This window comes from Mastacembelus armatus, chromosome 21 (assembly GCF_900324485.2).
Source record: "Mastacembelus armatus chromosome 21, fMasArm1.2, whole genome shotgun sequence".
NCBI lineage: Eukaryota > Metazoa > Chordata > Actinopteri > Synbranchiformes > Mastacembelidae > Mastacembelus > Mastacembelus armatus.
The window spans coordinates 4,964,059-4,989,076 of record NC_046653.1 but is presented as its reverse complement, the minus strand read 5'-3'; the positions used below and the strand labels follow the sequence as shown (position 1 = coordinate 4,989,076).

General features: G+C 39.6%; 1 protein-coding gene across 1 annotated transcript; it reads left to right on the top strand.

Annotated features, from left to right (window-relative positions):
- The first annotated feature begins 4,852 nt into the window (after nt 1-4,852).
- LOC113123280 (insulin-like growth factor-binding protein 2-B) lies at nt 4,853-23,786 on the top strand. Its single transcript, XM_026295150.2, has 4 exons — nt 4,853-5,236; nt 15,000-15,151; nt 18,072-18,212; nt 23,017-23,786. The coding sequence occupies exons 1-4, from the start codon at nt 4,876-4,878 to the stop codon at nt 23,173-23,175; spliced, it is 813 nt and encodes a 270-aa protein (XP_026150935.1). The 5' UTR covers nt 4,853-4,875; the 3' UTR covers nt 23,176-23,786.
- Nucleotides 23,787-25,018: the final 1,232 nt, after the last annotated feature.

Below are 25,018 nucleotides of genomic sequence, written 5' to 3'. Positions count from 1 at the left end.
AATTTTGCCACACTCCTCACAGTATTTCATCGTCTCACACGGTATCATTCAGTGATCTGGGTCTGATAATCTCTATTTCTGGTAACAATGCTCAGATTTGCAAATGCATTTACAATTGTCACATTTAACAGTTGTACCAGGGTACTGCTGACACTCTGTGAAACAGACATTACACAGATGCTTGCAATTATGTAGCAGGAGTGTTTCATATGTGCTGTAACATTGCTCACAGACATACGATGCCCCCAAAAACCCCTTAGGGTTTTTGATCAAATAATAGTGCTCATTGTGTAAGTAAAGCCAAATGATCTGTGGATGAGGTGTGTTGTGTGTTTGGAAACACTGGAGCCGTTTTCTTCCGCTACCATGATGGAAGATTATAATTTTCACCCCCAATTCTCTTTCAAATCTGGTAACATCGCTAAATGCCACCTGATGTGTGTGGTGGAGCCCAACAGAGGAGTGAAGTTGTTTAGCATGGTGTAATATTTCCACCTCCCCCATGGATGGGTTGTTTGAGTGGATAATACACATACTGTAGCATAAGTTATTGTCTATGCTCTCATGATTAGGGTTGTACAGATGCTGTCCCTTTTTTGACAATATCTCATCATAAGGCACATGTCAGCTTCAGTCGGACACCCTCTGGTCATCATCTGAGAGAGTAGTCATTACTCTGTATCACCTGTGCAATCTTGTCCATAAAAACATCCACAGTGTACCCATCGTCATTCCTTATTAAAATGACTGGCACATCCCTAGCTAGGGATGGGCCTCTCAAAATGACATGCTGCTGGTGCTGCTTGTTCTATTTTCAGGCATGTGTTTGCTCACCATCTGAGAAAATCGGCAGGACTGGATTCTACGTGGGGATATTCAGTGTCTGGTAGTGGTGGAGTGTTCAGCTTATTCAGAACCTGTGGATTTTTTTCATGCATTTCTACAGACCAGCGTAAGAATTCATCAAGGGTCACTGCAGACAGGGCTATCATTATCAACAGAGGGACGTGAGGCACTACTCTGATTGTCAGGACTGTCCATTTTTCTATTATTTTTTATTAAAAAAACAAAACACTGTTGTATTTTGTCTAATATAGTGGTAATCAGCTGGTGTGTGTCAGTTATGTGCCTTGTATACTCTGATGTGTGTGCTACGTGTTACTGTAGCTGTACATGTGTGGAAAGAAACTGTTCTAACCTGCTGTTCAAACAATTGTATTTTTTCTCTATCCCTCTCACACTCCCGTAGATATCCGATAATACTTGGTAATGTTTTGCAGGACAGAGAAAGAGTCTTCACAGTTAGTCTGTGTTGCTACATCAGCTGCAACAGTCTGCAACTGTGCTAACGCACACCCTGCGTCTGATGCAGTATCAACCGCTGGTGATGAAGGCAGAGAATTGGATGTGCCAGATTCACTATCTGAAGCAGCCTGACCTAAAACACCTGAATACAGGCTGTTATGTCCTCCTCAACACATTGTGCTGAATTCAGACTCTCCAGGAACTGCGTTGCAGATACAGTCTCTCAAGCCCACAGCTCGTACTCATCAATACAGTGTGTCACTTCAACAACAAGTCTCTTCTGCTTCCTCTTCCTCTCTGAACACAAGGCCCTGTATGATGGCGGCTCTCTCAGTCTTTTGGTAGGCTGGAAATCATCTACACACAAGGCACCCATACAATTTAAAAACCAGCTATATATATATATATATATATATATATATATATATATATATATATATATATATATATATATATATATATACATTTATTAAGCAAAGTATTTATTTAAATGATATTCATTTTAATTTGTAAAGAAATGTATTTATTTATGAAAAGCTTTTCACACCATCAGAGTCCTGATCCCTCTTGTGACCACTTGGGGTTAACCCCTCCTCCTGCTGGCTGGCCGACTAGTACGCTGTCTCTGGCGCCCTCTGCTGTCCGGACGGATCTCCCACAGACGACTCCCCCACACGTGAGAGCTCGCTCTGGTGGTGTGCAGGATCCCGCGCATGCAATGGCGGCCTCTGCCGGCTATACGCAGGGGTTGCTACGACACTTCTGTCTACAGGCACTGAGATACAGACGTGCTAATACGCTAACGCTAACACTAGACGGGAGGATGCCTCGGCGCACCGCCCTATACAGACAAAGAGAAGCAGACATGCTAATACGCTAACGCTAACGCGCTGTTTCCTTTAAATTAGCTTTGTACTCACCGACTCTGTTTAATTCTCCCAAAAGCCTCCGTCGACGTCTGCTCTTTAAAGATAATAAAGAAGTGTCCGGGGCCTCCTGTATTCTCTACAGACACAGCACACCGACATATTTTAAAAAATTAAAAAATATCACTATTTTGTTTGGGCCCTCGCTTAAACCACACACCCAGTCTAAATGGCCTGCCTCGGTCCTTTCAAGTACGCGTTGGCGGACAGCTCACATGGATGATAGGACAGAACACACTCACACACAACCACACGGTGTACAACATTTTATAATGTATGAAAACAGCAACAGTAGCTAAAAAGATGATTTATGGACGATGCAGTAATGTTTTATGCTCACATAAAAACTTTAAGCATGTTTAACCCACAGATCAGCCTTTCAAACAGGGGAGGAGACAGGAGACAGCAGAGGGCGCTAGAGACAGCGTACTAGTCGGCCAGCCAGCAGGAGGAGGGATTAACCCCAAGTGGTCACAAGAGGGATCAGGACTCTGTTGGTGTGAAAAGCTTTTCATAAATAAATAAATTTCTTTACAAATTAAAAAAATGTGTCACTGACAGACAAATGTTCACACTCACGTGTTACTTGACAACACAGGGTTCACCCATAGGCTCTCTCTTGTTAAAAAACTGAAGTAGAATAAATAAATAAATAAAGCACTCATACCTTTATCACTCTCATATCCTGCAGGCACTTTGTCCACTATTGATCTTGAGACCGCACCTATTGGATTATGCTTTTTTCAAATGCAATGATACATTTTCAATACAAATGATCTCTTTCTCTCTCTCTAAAACTTCGAATAAAATCAAAGAAATTACTGACCTGAGGGGAAGATCAGCATGTTTACTCGGTTTACTAATGTATGCCAAAGGAAAAGGACCGTGCAGCACTTCCGCATCGTGCTAAATATAACGGTAGACATATGTGTAAGTAATTGAGAGGCAACAGAATCAATTTGTGGCAGCGGCAGCAAGTTGTGGCATCTGCAGTGGCATTTAACTGAAGTCACATAAAGATAAACATTCATAACTTAACAGCACACAACAGAAAATACAGAAACGAAGTGTAGACTAAAAATCCGAAGATTGTCATTTATTATGATCCACATTAACTGGGACATAGAGACATGATTGTGGGTGTTTTGGGGCCCTGGACAAGTTTTGACATGCCCTGTCATTTGTGCTTTTTTTCAGTTGTTTTTAAATATATTAATGGCTAAAGCCTGATAACACTGTAATCAGCACAAACTGGGCTACAATAATATGTGAGCAGCGAGTTTATACATGATTATACAAGACTTTGTAACTGGCAGTTACCGGCCCCACCAACCTTCAGTGTCTATTTGTTGTTTATTGTTGCTGTTCTTTTGTCTCTCCTCTATCCACTCACCCCAACCGGTTGAGGGAGATGGCCGCCCAAACTGAGCCCGGTTCTGCTGGAGGTCTTTTCTTCCGTTAAAGGGAGTTTTTCCTCTCCACTGTCACCAAGTGCTGCTCATAAGATATTTGTTGGGTTTCTTGTTTTTGTAAAGTGCCTTGAGATGATTTGTATTGTGAGTTGGCGCTATACAAATAAAACTGAATTGAACTGAATTATTGCACTTACCGGCCAGCTTACTGGCCAACTACTGGGGTATGTGTCTGCTGGAGACTGATTACAGCCAGCGGGAACAGTCAGCCTGTTAAATGTGACACTAGCCCTGTTTTCTGTAATAAAGTTAGAAAATAGACACTGCGTGGGTGCCTGTGCTAGCACAAAGGTATGTCTTTGTAAAACTTGTCAAACTCTACTACCTACCATCCATCCATCCATCCATCCATCCATCCATCCATCCATCCATCCATCCATCCATCCATCTTCTTCTACTTATCCAGTTTGCGGGGGCAGTAGCCTTAGCAGGGATGCCCAAACTTCCTTTTCCTTGGAGACTTCCTCCAGCTCTCTCGGGGGGACACCGAGACATTCCCAGGCCAGCCTAGTGTGTGAACTACCACCATTAGGCAAAATAATTCGGCAGCTTAGTAAATTTGGTCCCTGGCCTCCAGTGTAACTGATGTGCAACAAATAAAGGGGCCATATCACAGACACTCAGCCTTGACTTAATATTCCCCAGGAAACATCTGGTTTTCAGTGGTTTGCTTTGAGTTAAATTTTGATATTATAAGAGAGTGTCCATGGTGCTTTTTCAGTGTTTATGTTGGCAATTTTAGTTGGCCCTCCAATAAATAAAAAGAAAGAGAAAAAATACAATCCATCTTTTTTTCTCTGTTAATTTGGGCTACTGAATTAGACTACAGAAACTAGATGCATATATGGGTGTATTATTCAATATTATGATTTAGGCCCAAATGTTATCCCTCTGGGGGCTTTTTTTATTCCACTCCATATCATTCAAAGCACTTTTAAAACCTGAATATATTTTTATTTGCACAACCAAACCAAACCAAACTACTTAAATTGTGAGAGCAATGGCCTCCTGTTTTTGAATTACAGTCAGTCAGTAATATGAGAGCAGATAGGACCCTGTCACTGACTACACACTGTTTACCCAAACACAAATGACTTTCAGGATTGTGAGGCACATGGTGTTTTCTACCAAGCGTCACTTTGGATTTCAGTAGTCACATAACAAATGTTAGAATGGTTCTATATTTTGAATACAGGTTGCTGTTTGCATGTTTTGCTTTGCCAGGAGTCCTACTTGGGGATTTAGCTTTTCGATGCCCAAGCTGCACTGCAGAAGATTTAGCTAGGTGCCCAAGAGTCACGCCAATATGTGCAGAAATAGTAAGGGAGCCAGGCTGTGGTTGCTGCCCGGTGTGTGCCAGGCTGGAGGGCGAGCTTTGTGGGGTGTACACACCAAGGTGCTTCAATGGCCTGAAGTGTTACCCGAGTGCAGAGGCTGAATTCCCTTTGCAAGAGCTCATACAGGGTTTAGGTCGATGTCGGCAAAAAGTGGATTCGGATGTCACAACAAGTCTGTACCACGAGGAAACAAATGGTAAGTTCCTTAGTGGAATAAAAACAACAGAATGAGAAACATTAAAGCTGCACTAATGATTGATAGTGTCATATTGAGAATGTCTCGAATTTAAATACATATATATATATATATATATATATATATATATATATATATACATATATAACAGCAACACAAAAAGTGCAAGTAGCAGTTAGAAACTAAAGATGCAGATATTTTTGTCAGCAGTTGGTGGAGATCAAAACAAAGATGAAAGAGTGAATATTATACTAACAGTCATTAGAAGGCCAGAAAAAAATATTTGGTAACTGTTTGCTAACATTGTTACTATAATAACATTCTAAGCAAGTTTTAAGACGCCTTGTTTTTAACTTCTTGTGCACCCCTAAAGAGTGACATTAAATGTGTGGTTGAATGTTACAGTAGTTGTAGGGACACCACGGAGGCTTAAACAAGCTACTACACAATATCTACTCATATGGTCATATGAATAAACTTTGTATATATACATGTACTGTGTAGGGTACATATGTATTTATACCGACTTTATTCACACATACACATATGTGTACACATATACCCTACATGGAATATGTGTAGGGCCTTTGTAAACTTATTTTGAGGATTGTAAAATTGATTGTTCTTACTGTAGTTTTATGCAAACTCATCCACTAGTCATCAGGGAATGTATTAACTAAATGCCTCTGCAACTGTGCATCGCTGAGCCTCCTACTCTGACCTGTCATTGTGCCTGTGAATGATACTAAAATAAATACCTTAAAATAGTTAAAAACAAGTCAAAACAAGCGAGTTCACTGCAGAAAAAAAACACAGCTGCATCAAAAGCATTCAGTCACAGTATCTTCCCAAAAAAAAAAATCAAAAACTCCTGCAGGGCATTGAAATGTGTCCCATATTAAAGTTATGGGGACACAAGGTCACTATTGATTCATGAAAGAGAATGTTGACATACTGTATGCAATATGTTTGGCAGACAGTGGCTTCATATCTCTGAGCGCAAACAAGCAGTATGAGCCCATAACACGTCTGTAACCCACATATTGTCAAAGCTGATATTTTGATGTAGCGTTTGGCTATGGAAGTGAAAACAAGGTTAGCTTACAGGCTGGTTACATGTTGGAGTGGTAGCATCCACAAATTGTTGAAAATGCACAACACATATACTTCTCAGAACAGGAAAAATGTACATCTCAATGGAATGTACTCGATACTGGAATAAAAGACTGAGCAGCGGTGTTTTTTTTTCCTTTTGTTCTCCTGAAGGAATTTGCATTTGTGCTTTTGCGAACCACAGATTTAGATGTTTTGGTGCGAGAGAGTAGAATAATATTCAGTTCCATTTGCTGTAACTTCAGCTAAGATTGATGAACTTGTGAAAATGAGCATTATTTGAGAGTAGTTTGCACTAAATTTGTTATATTTGGCTTTTCCAGCATGAGTACCTGAAGAGTATCAGATGTCAACATCTGCCTCTCTCTACACATGACATGCAGATTTTGAGGTTGTTTCCTGCATTTGGTTAAAATGACATTTTTAAGTCTAATACATACTCCACGAGAAGCAAGAAATTTGATCGTTTTCTCGTGGTGGCGCAAACAAACTTTGTTCTTGTTCTCGGCAGGATATTTCATACTCCCTCCTGGGAGGTCCCTGACACCGCAGTTTACATCGGGGGTGCTAAGCATTGTGGGAATCTGACAGAAACTACAATACAGCGGATAAGATATCGGATATCGCCATGTTTTACGACAGACGATGTCCTCCGTACACAACGTATCCTCTATCCACAAATTATTAGCCAGGTGTGTGTCTTCATATGCCTTACAAGATGTGTTATACAGACTTTCATACTTCCTCACTGCCTCTGGCAGCTGTTTGGCAAAACTATACGTTGCTATGACAACCGGCAGCGGAAAAAGTGGGAAGAAAACATTTCGGCTTTCCGCATTAACCACGCCCAGTTCAACTTTCTGACCAATCACACAATAGTTCTCGACACCACCTGAGAAAAAAGTTCTGCCCAGATTAACAAACTGTGAGAACTGCAGCCTTGGGAGAGAACAAATTTTTCGCTTCTTGCGGATTATGTATAGGCCTTTACTGTTAAATAACCTCACTGCTGTTAGCTTGAAACAGAGTGAGGACAGAGGACAGAGTCTTCACTCTGTCTCATAGAGTGAAGATTCTCAGTTGTCCAGTTGAAGTCTGGCTTCAGACTGAAGAAACCACTTAGATTAGTGTTAAAACTTTTACTAGAAGTCTAAAAAACTAGAAGTCCAGTTGCCGTGACTCTAGATAGAATGGGGACTTGCATTCAGTGTGATTAAACGGCAATATTCTGACTAAACCAGTGTAAACACCACGACTGCATGAGTAAACAATCCAGAGTTCAAAGAAAGCACTCCAGTTTTGCCCTGTTAGGAGAACACTTCATATCAGCTTACAGGTTTTGACATTATTTTTTTGGGTTTATACTAGGGAGGTCAGTGCAGCATTTAACACCTCTCTTGGTGATCCACCTTTTTCTGCACACTTTGTGTCAACTGCACGTTTACAAAATTTCCACATTGCAAAAGTAGCTGAAAACAGCAGCAGTGATGTAGCCATGGCTTGAATTTCTCCAATCTGCAAAGCTTAATAATTATAATAATAATAGTAATTATTATTATTATTATAATGGAAATGTCACATCGTCTTCAGTGTTTCCACATGAATTGTGTTTGCAGTGGGAGTTGATTTGGAAATGTCCACCCAGTTATGGTTCACTCAGGTTTCAGTCTGGTGATTAGTGTGAGCTTCAGTCAAATCTAACTACCCTCTTGAAAAACAAGCAAAACAGTGTTGTAAATTATTACAAACAAATAATATCCATTCACATATTTGTGTAGGTCCACTGTTGGTAAGAGAGAGTAGCTACAGTGTGAATTCAGCTAGGAGAGTATTAATATTTAGGAGCTGGACATTAGGTGAATTGTGTTTTACCATGGAATAAAGGCATGAAAGCTGTTTGATGAGTTGACATGTTCAGAGTACACAGTCCAAGGTCCAAAGCCGCTGGTGCACTGCAGCCAAATTTCTTTTTGCACATCACCTATCTGCAGGACAATCCAGTATATTAAAGACTGATAGGATATATTGAGCTACATGATGTACATGTTGTGCCTATATTCATCACTGTTGACAGAAATATGTGTTCTTTAAGTTGCAAGGTGAAAAGTGAAGCTGTGGAAGTCTGTGTGGCTGTCATGCATGACATGTCAGGCCTACATTTAGGGTTAGCCTATAAGCTCTAACTGCAGTCTTTCCCTAACATTAACACTAAATGTTTTTATTCAGATGTTTCTTTACCATAACCATCTCACCTTACTCATATGTTAGTTGTCATTTACAGACAGAAAGAAACACAACACTGCTTTTCACACTGAGTTTTACACAGCTACAGCATATGGCAAGCCGTTTGAGCATAAATTAGATATCCTTGATATCAGATGTTCATTTCACATACTAGTTCAGTCTTTATCAGAACTAGTTCGACGTTCGTTTGATTGCACTAGTTGGACATGTGATTGCACATCGTTAATGCCTTTGTCACCTCTCGTTTGGATTACTGTAACTCACTCCTCACTGGTCTACCTCTCAAATCACTTCATAAACTTCAACTTGTCCAGAACTCTGCTGCCGAATCATCACCAGAACTCCATCCTCACATCATATCACCCCTGTCCTTAAACAACTTCACTGGCTCCCTGTGTCCTTCCGTATAAACTATAAAATCCTCCTTCTCACCTACAAAGCCCTCCACTCTATTGCCCCACCATACATCACTGAACTACTTCATATCTATTCTCCGCCTCGTCCTCTCCGCTCCTCCAGTTCCATTCTCCTCTGCACCCCTACAGTGCGCCTGGCCACCATGGGCGCTAGATCCTTCAGCCACACTGCGCCCCGCCTTTGGAACATTCTCCCTCATCGCATCCGGTCGTCTCCGGACTTATCAACTTTTAAATCATCACTCAAAACGTTTCTGTTCCGTATAGCGTTTTCCACCTAACTGTCTTAACTTCTCAAAGCAGCCCGTGATGTTCTACCACCCTCCGCCTATTTCATATTGTCTCATATTGTTTCATATTTGTTGTTCTGTCATCTGGGTTTCTGTGTTTCAATTTGCTCTTGCTGTACATCGCCCACTTCCTGGATGCTACGCACTTTTGCCTTTACATTCTGGCCCTCTGTTAATGCATTGTTGATTTTATTGTTGTTTTAATGCACTCTATGTATTTCATGCTGTATGCTTCCTTTTCTCTCTGTAAGGTGACCTTGAGTGTTTGAAAGGCGCCATGAAATAAAATTTATTATTATTATTATTATTATTATTATGTTGCACTAGTGGACTAAATGCAAATGAGGCAGGTGGGACAAAGACTGATTGGTCAGTGGTCAACTGTGTTCTGAAAAGCCTTAAAGTGCCTGATCTGAATAGTAACTTGGGTTTTAGCAAAACTAATTTCAGGAGGTGTTTGAATAATTTTATTTTGTATTATTATGGAATGGCAATTGAATTAGTAAATTAAATACACAAAGTAATTTAAAAACAATATTCCTCTGTTATTAGGTGTTAAATTAGATATCCTGATATCTGATATCAATCTGATATCTATCTGATATCAAGGATATCTAATTTGCCATAGTGTCTGGGCGTTTTTGTGTCTACGTACATCTGGATATGTGTGTCTGTGTTTACTGCAGCTTTGATGTAAGGTGTTTCGGTGTCTGTTCGTTAGACAGACGTTGACCGGAAAAAATCCCCCGCTTCGGCTTTCCGGCTCTGAGTCCCGCTCTTGTTCGAAGGGCTCCCGGTGAGCCGCTTCACCCGTGAGGAGCGGTTCGACCTCTCGCCGGCCGGGGGCCGCTCATCGCCGCTTCCTGCTATATTTTTTCTTAATTTTCAACATTATTACATAGTATTTTAGATGGATTATTGCCACTAATCAGCAACAATATATTATATTTTTATACATGGTTCCTTGGAAAACAAAATTCATTTTTAACTGTTGCCACCTCCATCAAATTTTACTTTAAATTGGAGAGTGGTATTTCCTCTCCTGGTATTTCTTTTAAAAAATGTTCAACAAAGCAGTGAAGCAGAGGAGCAAGCCAGGCTTTACAGAGTTAAATTTAAATTTTGGTTTGATTGAACTCCCTGAGAGCCAATAGGAAGGTTAGGCTTATGTCACTTCCCTGCCTCTTCATTAGCATTTAGTGTCACTACTTTACACTAGTGTGATCGACTTGGCTTTCACTAGTTAACTAGTAAAGTAAAACAAACTTTGAGTAGTTAACTAGTGAGCATTTGGGCTTTCACTAGTTCAGCTAGTGAACATTTTGAAACTTACTAGTTAACTAGTTACATGAAAATGTCTGTCACTAGTACAACTTGTGTGGTTTTAACCTCACTAGTTATCTAGTATGCATTATTTAGCCTCACTAGTTAACTAGCAAGGCCTAGAGGTCTTAACTAGTTAATTAGTGTGCATGTTGGTCCTCACTAGTTCACTAGTGAGCCAAACTCATGTTTGACTAGTAAACTTGTCACAGTTCTTTCAGCACACTAGTTAACTAGTAGGACTTTTAGCCTTACTAGTGTTGTCCAGAGGGCCACTAGTACATCAAAAAGCTGACTAGTTGGGACTTTGGTCCTACTAGTGCAGTGACTGGCATTGATCGTAAGGTTTTTCTTGGAACTAGCTGGACAGAAATGCCACTAGTTGCTGAGAAAGCATGACTAGTAAGGGTTCTTGTTCAACTAGTACAATCACATGTCCAACTAGTGCAATCAAAAGTCTAACTAGTTCTGACAAAGACTGAACTAGTATGTGAAATGAACATCTGATATCAAGGATATCTAATTTATGCTCAAACAGCTTGCCATAAAAGCATGTCCTTTTAATCTCACCACTAGCTGATTATACATAGTGCATTCCTTAATATGTCAGTAATGTAGACCACAATTCAACTATAAACTTTCCCAGCCATTAGGATACCACTCCGCTGTAAAATTATTATTTTTTTTGTATTTGTGCACATCTCTCTGTTTCTCACACCCTCTCCACCTCTCCTCCTGTTGCCAGTAGTCTAAGACTACTCTTGTTGCCCTGAGGTGATCCCTTGCTGAGACTTGCTCTTTCTCCTTCATTCGCTGTTTAAGGTCTTTAATTACCTGATGCAGATGTGTATGCGCATAGTATGTATGCATCACACATCCACAGGAAAAAGTTAAAGCCATAAGAGCTCACTTTGGCTGGGAGCTGCATGCTGACGCCTGCAATTCTTAGAAAACGCACCCTGGGGTGTAAAGAGGAAGTAATCCCTCCTTCATATTAATCTTTAAACAGTCCATGTTGAAAAGTCACATGTTGCATAATATGATTACAACATTAATGAGCCAAAATGTACTGAAACAACAAGTACAATTACTAATCTTTATCACTTGTATGTATCACTAAGTATGATTTTGAGGCACTTTCTGAGGCAGTTTTAATTCGTAGTGTAAAGTTTCATTGTGCGCTATTTTAAACTGCATTAGAGAAGGAAATGTTTTTAAACCTAACAACGGTTAAAATGAGCAATTAAAATCCAATCTGTTTATGTATCAGCAATAATCATATTGTTTATGCAAAGTTAAATATAAAAATGAACTTATGTTAATACTACATACATTTTGTAAAATTAAATCACCATGGCCTTAGTGTACACTTATTTTCACTGGAGTTCACTGGAGCAACCATTTTTTTTTTACACTATAAAGACAACTTCATCTGGTTAGGATGAGACATATACATACACACAGCCACATGGAAGCAAAGGAACATCAGGAGTTGAACAAAACATCTAACCCAAAAAGTTTGATGGTGATCTCTGGCTAGACAAAACCACCTTCATTATTCAGTTTGTCAGCAATACAATGTTAAAAGTGGCCAAGCTATGATAGGAATCATTTACACTAACAATGGCTTGAAGTACTGCAAGGTCACTTTTTTGGCGGAGGAGGCACAGTGAAGCCTTTCAGACACAGCTCCAGTGTATACGATAACAGGGTAAATACGTTAATGCTAAGCAACTCTAGACAGACATTACTCATTCTGTGCTATGAGAGAACTGTGAAAGCATTGCTTAAAGGCAATACTAAAAGCCAACTCTCCCAACAGCTCGAGACAGGTAGTTTCTATGGCACTGAAGACAGAATCAACAACACAGTATTTACATGACAGGTTTTGGCTTAGTATGTGTTATTTCTTCTCCCTGGAACATGCTGTCATGAATTTCTGTAAATGTGTATACTGTAGAAAACAAGGTTTTAAACACAACTATCACCAACTTTTACAATCTGTGTATATTTGCACCTCAAGTTTGCTTAACCACAATACAGCTCACTTTCTCCATTCACAGACATCTATGGATAGATATAGTAACACTTGTTATATTTTTCCACTTCTACCTCATAATGTTAAATTTATGTGTTTAGGTGGAGTGTATCGCTTTTGGTTGACACTGACAAACTGTTCTGAACATAATGTAGTTTCGTAAAACCAAATTATTGTTTGTGGTTACTGGAAGTTTTGTCTTTCTTTTTATCAGATCGGGCCATTTTCCCTGTGTAACTATAAGTTACCATTAAGAACAAGGACGTAATATTCTTTACTCATCTTGAATTTCCCTAGACAGTATGTCCTTCTGAGCCTTTAATCAAACCATTGGGTGGACATACTAAATTCACAATTAATGATTTAATGTATAACCCATGGAATCTGGCACAGATTTTGAAGCTCCCTAAAGGTGAATGTTAAAAACTTTAGTCACTGGCTCAAAATTCATCCAGTTTATGACCAAATACCTGTAAACTAATAACACTTTCATCAGTCATTCTGCTTTGTGCATTGTGCTTTTCCATTGTGCCTTGTGCTGTTTGTACGGGAAGGCACGGAGACACCATAGGTATAGGTACATGATCATCATGCAGTTCATAATATAGCATTTCAGGCACTCATATTATGTCACTCACAGGGTTTGCCAGCTGGATTGTAAAATTTTGTGGCTGATCTAAAACAGAGCGATAGAAATCCGCCTTGAACTCAGCATGCAGAAACTAATTTTCAAACAGAGGAACCCAATCTGAGGGGTACCCAAGCATAGACATGCCCAACCCAAATAGACCTGAGGATAGTTAGACCAAGTCCAAAATGCGATTGACCTAAGGAAAAGATACTAGAGAGAAAAGGCAAAAAACCAATGCTGTTTTCTTCCAATGTGATTGTGACGCACCAGTCAATAAACCCTCCAGTCTGTCAGAGACACAGTCTGTCAACACTTTTAAGAATTTTACATGTACAGATGTAAAGATGTGACTTTTACATGTAATATGTGAAAAACATAATATAATATAATGTTATAATTTGACAAGTGACACAAATGTTCATTAAGATCTTAGGACATGTAATTTCTTTCTACATTTCACTTGGTCAAAGTTCCTGGAGCAATTAATCTGCTATAGTTTTCTATACTGTACAAGTCATACTTATTTTTATTCCCTGCCGAGTGTACACTGAGTTTTATGTGCACAGACACACATGAAAACACAGAGACATATTTCATTTCATAGCGTGAAGCTCTGTAGAATTACCGGGAGGCTTTTCCCTTTCTGGCCTGATTTACAGCCTCACAGTTCTGCGCTGCATTTCACAGCACAATTTGCAGACACACACACACACCCAAATCGTTTGGCATGAAGGTTAGATACCCCTAAAAAGTCCTTACTCAGCATGAAAAACCTTCATTAGATGAGCTTCCTCACGAGTCTGGACATATCTCCAGCGCCCAGCAGTCAAGTTCAGCTGTTTAATTTGGACATGTGAAATGTGTAAGCATGGGATTATTATAACTGTGATGACTAAGACTATGTTGATAAAAAACTGACACCATTAATCCCTCCATGTATTTGTGTTTTACATTACCATCATAAAGGCAAATGTTTTTAGGACTAAAATTTGGAATTCCTTTGGCATCATACTTAAGCGAGTGCCTGTTCTGAATTATCTTGTTAGCTTGTTTGTGTTTTGTCTCCCTTGTCATCATCAAATACTGAACATACTTATATAACAAGCAACAGGAAACAAACTGAGAGGGACCGCATTGCTCAGAGAAAACCTGTGCAAACCGCATCACAACCACACTGTCCTAAAATATATATAAACCTAAATGGGCTGGATGTAGCACTGTGCTATATCACTGACAAAGATCTTATGTCAAAGATCAGGTATGTGTCATCATAGTAATTACAGCCACTGCAATGGCTGACTGTCCAACATAGAATTAGGAACATGAGGTATGAGGGTCACCAGATGCCTGGAGGACATAGAGTGACTTTGGACCCAATATTGAACTAATGCTTGCTTTTAATGGCAGTTTTTAAAGCATCATGTAGTTAATGTGTGTAAGTTTTAAAAAGCAGCAAAGATGGTATTGTTTTGTGTGTAACATTTACCTAATAATACATACTCAAAAGAGGGCACAGATTACCTTCAGACTGAGAGAACTGACTAAGAAGAAAGATTTCACTGGAATTCAAATCACAAAGGGGAAATTAGCTCTAAACAGCTTTCTTTGGACCTAGTGGTAAAGTATGTTTTTAAGAAGGCTTAGAGAGATGTTGTGTATAGATACTACAGGTTAACAGGATGACTAGATTTCTTTCTGTGTTCTCCAGAGGTGCATGGGACTGAAAATCCACTCACCAAGAGGCCTACCTTAGATAATTGGTTTTGGCACGAGTCCGCCAAGAAGCAACACCAGAATGAGCGCAAAACCAAGATGAAGACCAATCAACTAGAGGATCCTCGCACCCAGAAAATGCCTCAGGTCAGAACTATACTTTTACCAACAATCTCCTCAGTAACCCATCATTTAAAGCTGTAAAACACAAGTTCAGTAAATACCTCTTTCCTAAAATCAAACATCAAGGGCTCTTTTAAAGCATTTTAAGTACATGCCAGTCAGATTATTGGCATATCTTATTTCCACATTGATCCACTAGATGTGGAATTGAGAAGAATGGTCCGCCCTTATTCAAAAATAAACACCACCAGATATTTGTAAACCTGTAATTGATGCCAGTCTGCATACTGTATTGGCTTACTGTCAAAAGCAAAACTGTTTTGGTGTAACCACCCCCTGCAACCTTGTTTGACCCAACAGAAAAGGAACATTGGAACAAAAGCTTATCTTTATGTAATAGCTAGTATGAATGTAGGGCTCTGACAGCTCCAAAATTATGTTCCCTATCTCCCTACAGCAGTACTCCAACCCTTTTCTATGTACTGCAGTTTTAGAGTAGTAGTGCAATCAAATGCTCAGTCTGCTTATCAAAAGCAAACAGTGACAAAAATGTACTGCATGATAAACACTGTCTGGTCCAGTAGTGCCCTCCCCTGGACACTCTTTCACTCCAACAATCCTTTCCTATGCACACAAACAAATACACACCTTTTATTTCTGACACTGCATTTTTGCCTTTGAAGGAAGAATGTGAGCATATTGTATGTAATGCAGTAATGTCTAACTTAATTATGAATAACTACACAACATGCATCTAAGCTAATATCAGATAATGTGGTATTAAAAAAGTCAGATTCTGAAATGCAATTGAGGAAATACCATGGTAGTGTGTTTAACGATATATAGTATATTGTTCCTTCCAAATTGTGTTTGCATTGTCTTTGAAATGTGTAGTTTTAAAAAATGGTGATGGTTCTCCTTGTTTACAATATTTTTACCTCTGCAGCATTCCTAATTATGTACAGTACAAATTTACAGGGACATTAGCTGCATTAAGACATTGTGTTCTTAGCATCAATAACTGTCCATAATGAGCATTTTCATGTTGAAAAGAGATATTGTTTTATGCTTCACAGCAATTTAATGCACTCTATAGATTAACCTCGCCCACTCCCTTCTTTTACCCTCCCCCAACATTTCAGAGTTTCAAGTGTAGCATCACAAAAAAATGAAAACAGTTCCTGGAAAAATCTTTTTTCTTTGATGCAAATGAGCTAGGGCCCTGGGGGTGACGCAGAGGACGCCCCTTTATGTCTGAACATGGCAAACAATGATTCTCCTTCACTTCATTGACTCATTGTGCAGCAAAACCAAACAAAATAATACATAAGCATTAGGGTACAAAACAATCGTCAAGATCATTAGAAGTAATAGAAAGGGAAAATGCAGTAAAAGGAGTCATGCATCTCTGCAGAGAAAGGGACTTCAGACTGCTGGTGTCAAGCATGGATGCACTTCACTGTGGGTGGTCATGTAAGGTCAATCACTGTACACAAAATATACACGTCACATCAGATTTGTTATCCTGTTGCCTAGAATATGTATATTTATAGTTAAATTATAAACCGGTAATCTCACTTTCCGGTATCAACTAGATGTTTAACCTTTTTTTATACTCCATTTTATTAACTACAAAAAAATTTATGGATAGTAAGCATTCTAAATCAAAGGTTATCTTTGTTTACAGAAAGCAAATTCTGGAGAAAAAATTGTTTTCTGGTTATAAAATAAAGATTTTAAAGTAAATCTGTAACTTAAAAAGATAACCTTAAAGGGCTAATACCACTATATCAAGTATGAATAAGAGAACTAGATCCAGTCTGTCAGCACCGTAAGACAAAATCCAGTTGGCCAAATCTAACTTACATGTAACTATTGCTGGTTAAGAAAACACAAAGAGCAAAACCAAACTACTAAAAAGATATGTAATTATTTCACTAATTCAGACTCCTTAAGCTTCATACAAGCTTTAATCAAATCTTACACTGCATTTTTGCTAGAAATAAGGACTATGGATTTCATGTCCGTTTCTCACAGTGTGGTCACATAATAAAGGAATCCTGTTATACTGAGATGAGGTATAAATACCAATAGTTCTCTTTAAATGTATATATGGCACATGAGTATAAATTATCCTTGACAAAGATGAGAATATCTTTTTAAAATATTGGAGCAAAGAGGTAGCGTTGAAAGAAGGGGGCATGTACTGAGGTTTTATGTTAGTCTTTATTATGTGAGAGAAAGCAAGTCATGACTCAAAGATTGTAAGAGTGTGAAAGGTGGAGACAGAGCACGAGAAAGAGTATAGTTTAACCATAAGTGATGTGTGATCAGATGTGTGATAAGGCTTGTAACTGACTGCACTGTCTCCTGCCCTTCTCTCTCATCCACAGCCAACTAATCATAAGTCTGGACTTCTTTGATCCCACTGGTAGCCTGATAACCTCTGTGTGTGATACAGTGAAATGATACAGTGTGTGGATGTGCATATGGATACATGTTAACTGTGCGTACACATTCATGTAACAGAAATAGTGTGCAGAATATTTATGTCAGTGCATGGACATGTTTGCACATGTTTGTGTGTTTGACTACGTGGTCATGGGAACCTTCTGAGTTAAGCAATCTAGTCACTCACATCAATAATATTTCTACTTGCCTAACTACACCCCATAAAAATCTTAGCTATAAATAAGTGCATTTATAAAATTTTTACAAGACAAACACAAGTATTGTATGCCCCATCCTTTTTCTTGGACAGAGTGCATTCTTGGCTTCAAACTAGTCTAACGTATCGTTACTTTATTTTTGGTCTCTTCATCGTTTTCTCAAAAATTATTTTAAGTTCTTTTCCCCTTAAATGTTTTTTGTGAATATTCTTTTAAAGTTGCTGAGTAGTTATTTTGTGAATAATAGATATGTGTCTACTTTCTTATCTTCTCAGAGTGCCTGTCAGCAGGAGCTGGACAAGGTGTTAGAGGAGATTTACAGAATAACCTCTGAGGATAACAGAGGTCCACTGGAGAATCTATATGGGCTCAAATTTCCAAACTGTGACAGACATGGATTGTACAACCTCAAACAGGTAAGCCATGCCATAGATAGAGCACTGGTCTCACACCACAAACACAAATTCTATTGTCTTGACAGTATAAAAGGGGGCTGCACAAGTCAGCAATGAATGTCATCATGAACTGATAAAAAATCCACCCAATATGCAGAAAATATTAGTATATTGCAGGTAAAGGATGAAGAATCAAAATGGAAAATATCAAAAATCTAGTTCAACAATTTAGAAGGACATAAAAATGGAAGTGTTTCATGCTGATTTTAACCAGGTAGCTTTTCATTATAATGTAAATCATTCTTTATTCTTCTGCACTTTGTAACTTTTCTGCCTTGATTACAAGTGCATGTTATGCAAACATGCTTTATTCAAACTCATATATACCTAAATATGTTATGTCAGGCATGGATTTTAGGAAAATGTGTGTGAAAATACAAACGTCTAAAGATTTGTAAGCATTGTTTCAGTAATAATAAGAGTGTTGTTTGGCTAAATTTAGCATTTGATACTGCACTTCGTGCCGCTGGAAAAATTGCACACATTCATTCATATCACATCCTCTGTAAACTCATTTGTCATGTTTTAGAAATAAAATTAACAGTTAGTCATGCAGCAGAAAATGCAACCACAGGGGGGCACAATCCAGTGTCTTCATGTGCTGGTCCCAAGTCTGGGTAAATGCACAGGGTTGGGTCAGGAAGGGCATCTGATGTAAAATTTAAGCCAAATCAAACATGCGAATCACAAATATGACTTCCATACCGGATCGGTCGCGGCCCGGGTTAACAAAGACCACCACTGGTGCTGTTGACTTACAGAGTGCCAGTGGATATTGGACTACTGTTGGTTGAAGAAGGAGAGGAAGAAGGTATGTTTGTAGGCAAAGAGAGAAGAGGAAGGGCAGGAGTGGAGGACTTAGAGTAGGGGCTTTGAATGTAAGGACTTTGTGTTTAATGATATATAGTTAAACTTGAGAGTTGGCTGATATGATGGAGAGAAGAAGGTGGATATCTTGTGTGTTCAGGAGACCAGGTGGAAAGGTAGCAAGGCCTATAGATTAGGAGCAGGGTTCAAGCTGTTTTATCATGGTGTGGATGGAAAGAGGAATGGAGTAGGAGTTATCCTGAAGGAGGATTTTGCTAGGAATGTTCTGGAGGTGAAGAGAGTGTCAGATAGGGTGATGAGTCTGAAGCTGGAAGTTGAAGGTGTGATGTTGAATGTTGTCAGGGGTTATGCCCCACAGGTAGGATGTGAGTTAGAAGAGAAGGAGAAATTCTGGAGGGAGATGGATGAGGTGTTTCAAGGTATCCCTAGTGGTGAGAGAGTGGTGACTGGGGCAGACTTCAACGGACATGTTGGTGAGGGAAACAGAGGTGACGAGGAAGTGATGGGTAAATTTGGTATGCAGGACAGGAATGCAGAAGGACAGATGGTGGTAGACTTTGCAAAAAGGATGGAAATGGCTGTAGTGAACACATTTTTCCAGAAAAGGGAGGAGCATAGGGTGACATATAAGAGTGGAGGCAGGAGCACACAAGTTGATTACATCTTACAGTCTAGGATTGGTCAGAGCCCGCCAGTGTGCACAGAATGACAGCAGTGAGACAAACACATACAGACCCACACAGCATAGCAGTGTGGGCTGAATACAGGTGAAGATGTTTCAACCTCAAATAGATCAGTAACTGCAAAGTAGTGGCTGGGGAGAGTGTAGCCAGACAGCATAGGATGGTGGTGTGTAAGATGACTCTGGTGGTGAGGAAGATGAAGAGGACAAGGGCAGAGCAGAGGACCAAGTGGTGGAAGTTGAAAAAGGAAGAGTGTTGTGTGGCTTTCAGGGAGGAGCTGAAACAGGCTCTGGGAGGTCAGGAGGTTCTTCCAGATGACTAGACAGTGACAGCTAAAGTGACCAGGGAGACAGGTAGGAGGGTAGTTGGTGTGTCATCTGGAAAGAGGAAAGCAGACAAGGAGACTTGGTGGTGGAATGAGGAAGTTCAGGAGTGTGTTAAGAGTTAAAGGTTAGCTAAGAAGAAGTGGGACACTGAGAGGACAGAAGAGAACAGACAGGAGTACAGAGAGTTGCAGCGTAAAGTGAAGGTAGAGGTGGCAAAGGCCAAACAAAGGGTGTATGAGGATTTGTATGATAGGTTGGACACTAAGGAGGGAGAGGTGGATCTGTACAGGTGAGGCAGAGAGACAGAGATGGGAAGGATGTGCAGCAGGTTAGGGTGATTAAGGGCAGGGACGGAAATGTGTTGACAGGTGCCACAAGTGTGATGGAAAGATGAAAGGAATACTTTGAAGAGTTGATGAATGAAAATGTTAGAGAGCACAGAGTAGAAGAGGTGACTGTTGTGGAGCACTAAGTAGCAAGGATCAGTAAGGATGAAGTGAGGAATGTGTTGAAGAGGATGAAGAGTGGAAAGGCAGTTGGTCCTGACGACATACCTGTGGAGGTATGGAAGTGTTTAGGAGAGGTGGCAGTAGAGTTTTTGACTGGACTACTTAACAAGATCTTGGAGAGTGTGAGGATGCCTGAGGAATGGAGGAGAAGTGTACTGGTGCCCATCTTTAAGAACAAGGGAGACGTGCAGAGTTGTGGAAACTACGGAGGAATAAAGCTGATGAGTCACACAATGAAGTTATGGGAAAGAGTAGTGGAGGCTAGGCTGAGATCAGAGGTGAGCATTTGTGAGCAGCAGTATGGTTTCATGCCAAGAAAGAGAACCACAGATGCAATATTTGCTTTGAGAATGCTGATGGAGAAGCACAGAGAAGGCCAGAAGGAGCTGCATTGTGTCTTTGTAGACTTGGAAAAAGTGTATGACAGGGTGCCGAGAGAGGAGCTGTGGTTTTGTATGAGGAAGTCTGGAGTGGCAGAGAAGTATGTTTGAGTGGTGCAGGACATGTATGAGAGCAGTAAGACAGTGGTGAGGTGTGCTGTAGGGGTGACAGAGGAGTTCAAGGTGGAGGTGGGACTGCACCAAGGATCGGCTTTGAGCCCCTTCTTGTTTGCTGTGGTGATGGACCGGCTGACAGATGAGGTTATGAGCAGGGAGCAGGTGGAGGAAAATCTAGAGAGGTGGAGGTTTGTAGAGGTGACACTTTTGGAGAAAAAGCCAAAGAAGCCAGATTGAGATGGTTTGGAGATGTTCAGAGGAGGGACAGTGAATACATTGGTAAAAGGATGCTGAGGTTAGAGCTGCCAGGAAGGAGGCCTAGAGGAAGACCAAAGAGGAGGTTCTTGGATGTAGTGAAGGAGGACATGAGGATAGTTGGTGTGGGTGAGGAGGATACAGAGGATAGGGTTAAATGGAGGCAGATGATTCGCTGTGGCAACCCCTGAAGGGAGCAGTTGAAAGGAAAAAAAGAAGAAGTCATGCAGCAGAAAACAGATGCTCTCAATGGGTGAATATGTTCAAAATGTCACAATACTGGTCCTGCTGCAATCAGTGATGCCAAACACCTGTGGTGACATCACTCATTAGCTTTTGGCAAGGGTTGACATGTTTGAACTTTTAGCCCATAGAGAGCAGTGGAGAAGCAGTTTGCTGCTCTGTGAGATTCACTGGTTACAGTACCACTGAAAATTATTGTGACTTCTCCTCTAACACATTTGAATTCCAAACGTCTTTATCTTTTTGTCCTTCTTTTGCTTTTTGGGCTCTCTCTCTCAGATAGGTAGTTCAGACATATACATATATATATATATATATATACAGACACCTGACATTATCCTGCAAGACACTTATATATATATATATACACATATATATATATAGATATATATATATATATATAGATATACACATATATATATCTATATATATATATAGATATATATATACATACACACACATACGCCACCTCTTCGTAAGGAGTCTACCCTTAGATACACACAAACATAAATGTGTGGAGAGATGCTGTCATCATGAATGAGGCAACAAGCTTCTGAGCTCAAGGTTACAAGGCAATAAAACTGTTTGGCGAACTTCATGGGAATACTTTTGTTAAGCTGAGGAACGAACTGTGCTTCCGACTGAGGGCTTGAATTTGAATTCTGTTCATCTATAGAAATCAGACAGAGGAGGGCAAACAAGGTCACATATCCAGTGTTTTCTTATGGGGATAGTAGAGCAGAAAAGAAGATTTGAATAGGTGCCACAGTTTACTAAAGCAGGGCTCTCAAACACTCAGCCAATTTTCATCATTGGTCACAAACAACAGCATTGTTTTGGACTGGAGTCCTTGGTTCCCAGGGAGGAACACTGTACCTCCTCAACACTCAGCTCCCCTTTGGAGTTGTCCCTCCTTGTCGCGCGGTAATTACTGTAACTGTCACTGTTTTTGTTCTTTTTCATCGAAGGAAGAAAATGGAAAGTCTTTTCTTTACCCCCTGCTCTTTTTGCCGTCCCCAGCTTGGCCGCCCCATGTGCGTGGCGTAAACTGTGTCCACTTCAATTACGACCTCATTTCTGAGTAAAGGGGGGCTCTGCGGGGGGGCTAGTCTACTGGCATGCCTATGTGTGTGTGTTTGTGTGGGTGCATGTCTGTGTTGGCATGTGCGGTTGTGGATGGATTGTGATTTGGGGGCATGACCTAAGGATGGGCTGTTATTGGGTGAGTCTTGTCCCACCCAAACCATAGCCCTCACTCTTATCCAATGGTCTTCCACCACCAGAAGATCCACAAGTACACACACACACCTCGAGCCACCATACGCCATGCTTCATTAACATACCCCTGGCTTCCCACTGTGCATTTTTACCCCTCCCAGTGTTTTCCAACTTGTCTAGTTTGTGTTTTTCTTCCCGCTTTCCAGTGCAACATCTCCACCCACGGCCAGCGGGGTGAGTGCTGGTGTGTTAACCCCTTAACTGGGGTGCAGATCCCATCAACGCCTAAAGTCAGAGGGGATCCCAACTGTAACCAATTTCAGGAGGAGCTGAGAGCAATCCCAACTGCAGCAGCCTTCCAGTAGCACAGTGCAGCATACATCAAGACAGCATTGGGCTTTCTTCAACATGCACCTTTAATAAGGTTATTTTACCACCATAAAAAATAGCTGCTGTATTTGAAGGTTTGCTCTCTGTTTTTTTAATTGTCACTACATTTAAAATTGAAGTATAAAGTGAACTGAGTAAAGGAAAAAGCTAGCATTACTTTATGTCAATGTTTATTCATCTCTCAATACTTGTGGGAATACCTGATGTAAATCTTTAAAACTGTGGCTTTATAGTGGTCTTTTACAAAAGGTTAGTCAAAGTGAATTCATTTGGTTTGGTCTCTACATAATTCTTAGAAAGAATTTATTATTACAAGCAACCACATTATATATGATACTTTATTAACATAAAAATATTCATTCAGTATTCATTCGCATCCTCACATTCACAGTGTTTTTAGTTCTATATCACACTGAGCCAGCAGACAGTCATGCTAGATTTGATACTGTGGTCATGATGTGGCACAGTTGCCATTGAGCATAGTGGGATGTATAAGTAGAGAAGCCTCCATTTTTCTTGAGCTGAGGTGCGAATCTGCAGCTGATCCTTAAATTTTTTTTGAAAAATATCAGATATGTACGCACAATCTACAACCTATGTAGTGACATCAAATGGTGCATCAATGTTTGCATGTCATTTTGCAAGCAAAGATTTTATGTATGTTTTCCTGCTCACCCATTATATTGTGTAATATTTCAGGTTCTCTTCCAGCAATCTTACCATAGAATTGTTGTTAATTTTCAGCAGTTTTCCTTTCACAATATCGAAGAAAATAAAATACAACACAGGTTTCATGCCTTCATAAACCAACCAACTTATGTTTTACATGCATGTTGGACTACTGATTACATTTCAAGAAATTCCCTCAAGGGGATCCCAACATATCGTGTTGACCTTTAATAAACTCTAATCAGTTCATCACAGAATCCAAGTGTACAGTTTTGTCAAATTTGAGGAAATTCCCTCAAGATGTTTTTAAGATATCCCTGGTGTGGAAGCATAAAAATGAAAGCTCATTATAGTATGACTTAAAGATTATGCTACAGTAGAGACTGTGGTTAGTTCCCATACATGCAGTGATATAAAAGTCTAAATTCAGGTTTATTATAGTATAGTATGGGGTGAAATTCATGCTCTAATATGTCATTAAAAATAGGCCTTACTTTAGTATTTCTTGATAATTACTGTACATCTTACTGTATTATGTGTTGAAAATGATGCCTTATTGGAGTTTGTCATGAAAAGTATGCCTTATTATAATATATGGAGAGAATTATGCCTTATTACATTATGTGGTGAAATGTGCCTGAGTATAGTATATGGTGAATATTATGACTGACTGCACTATGTCATGAAAATTATTTCTCAGTATAGTATAGGGTGAAAATTATTCCATAATATTTCCTTAGGCTAGGCATGACATAAAAATTAAATGATATATTAATTGAATTGATTCATATAATTAATTCTAGAGAATTATATGTTAGCATGTGGTGAAAATTGTGACAATGTAGTATCTACTGAAAGCTGTATCTTAGCATAAAATTTGAGGAAAGTTATGCATTACTTTAGTATGTGGGGAAATGGTACTAGCACTTAAATGTACAGTAGATGAGTGGATCATTACACAAGTTTTAAAGTGTGACTGTTCTCTCCTCATTACACTAATTATTCCCCATAGTCATGTTTTCTTCCACTGATCTACACTAATGTCCCAGTAGAAACACGAATTGATTTGATTCACAGAAAATTACACAGCAAACAACTTCATGACAGAGTTATTGTCACACTGATCTCTACATTTTCAATGTACAAGGA

What these genes read in the sequence shown, in the direction of transcription:
- LOC113123280 (XM_026295150.2), top strand. Translation starts at nt 4,876, where the DNA reads ATGGTTCTATATTTTGAATACAGGTTGCTGTTTGCATGTTTTGCTTTG. An exon ending in GTACCACGAGGAAACAAATG is followed by an intron (nt 5,237 to 14,999) that starts GTAAGTTCCTTA and finishes TGTGTTCTCCAG; the next exon opens with AGGTGCATGGGACTGAAAAT. An exon ending in GATTGTACAACCTCAAACAG is followed by an intron (nt 18,213 to 23,016) that starts GTAAGCCATGCC and finishes CCCGCTTTCCAG; the next exon opens with TGCAACATCTCCACCCACGG.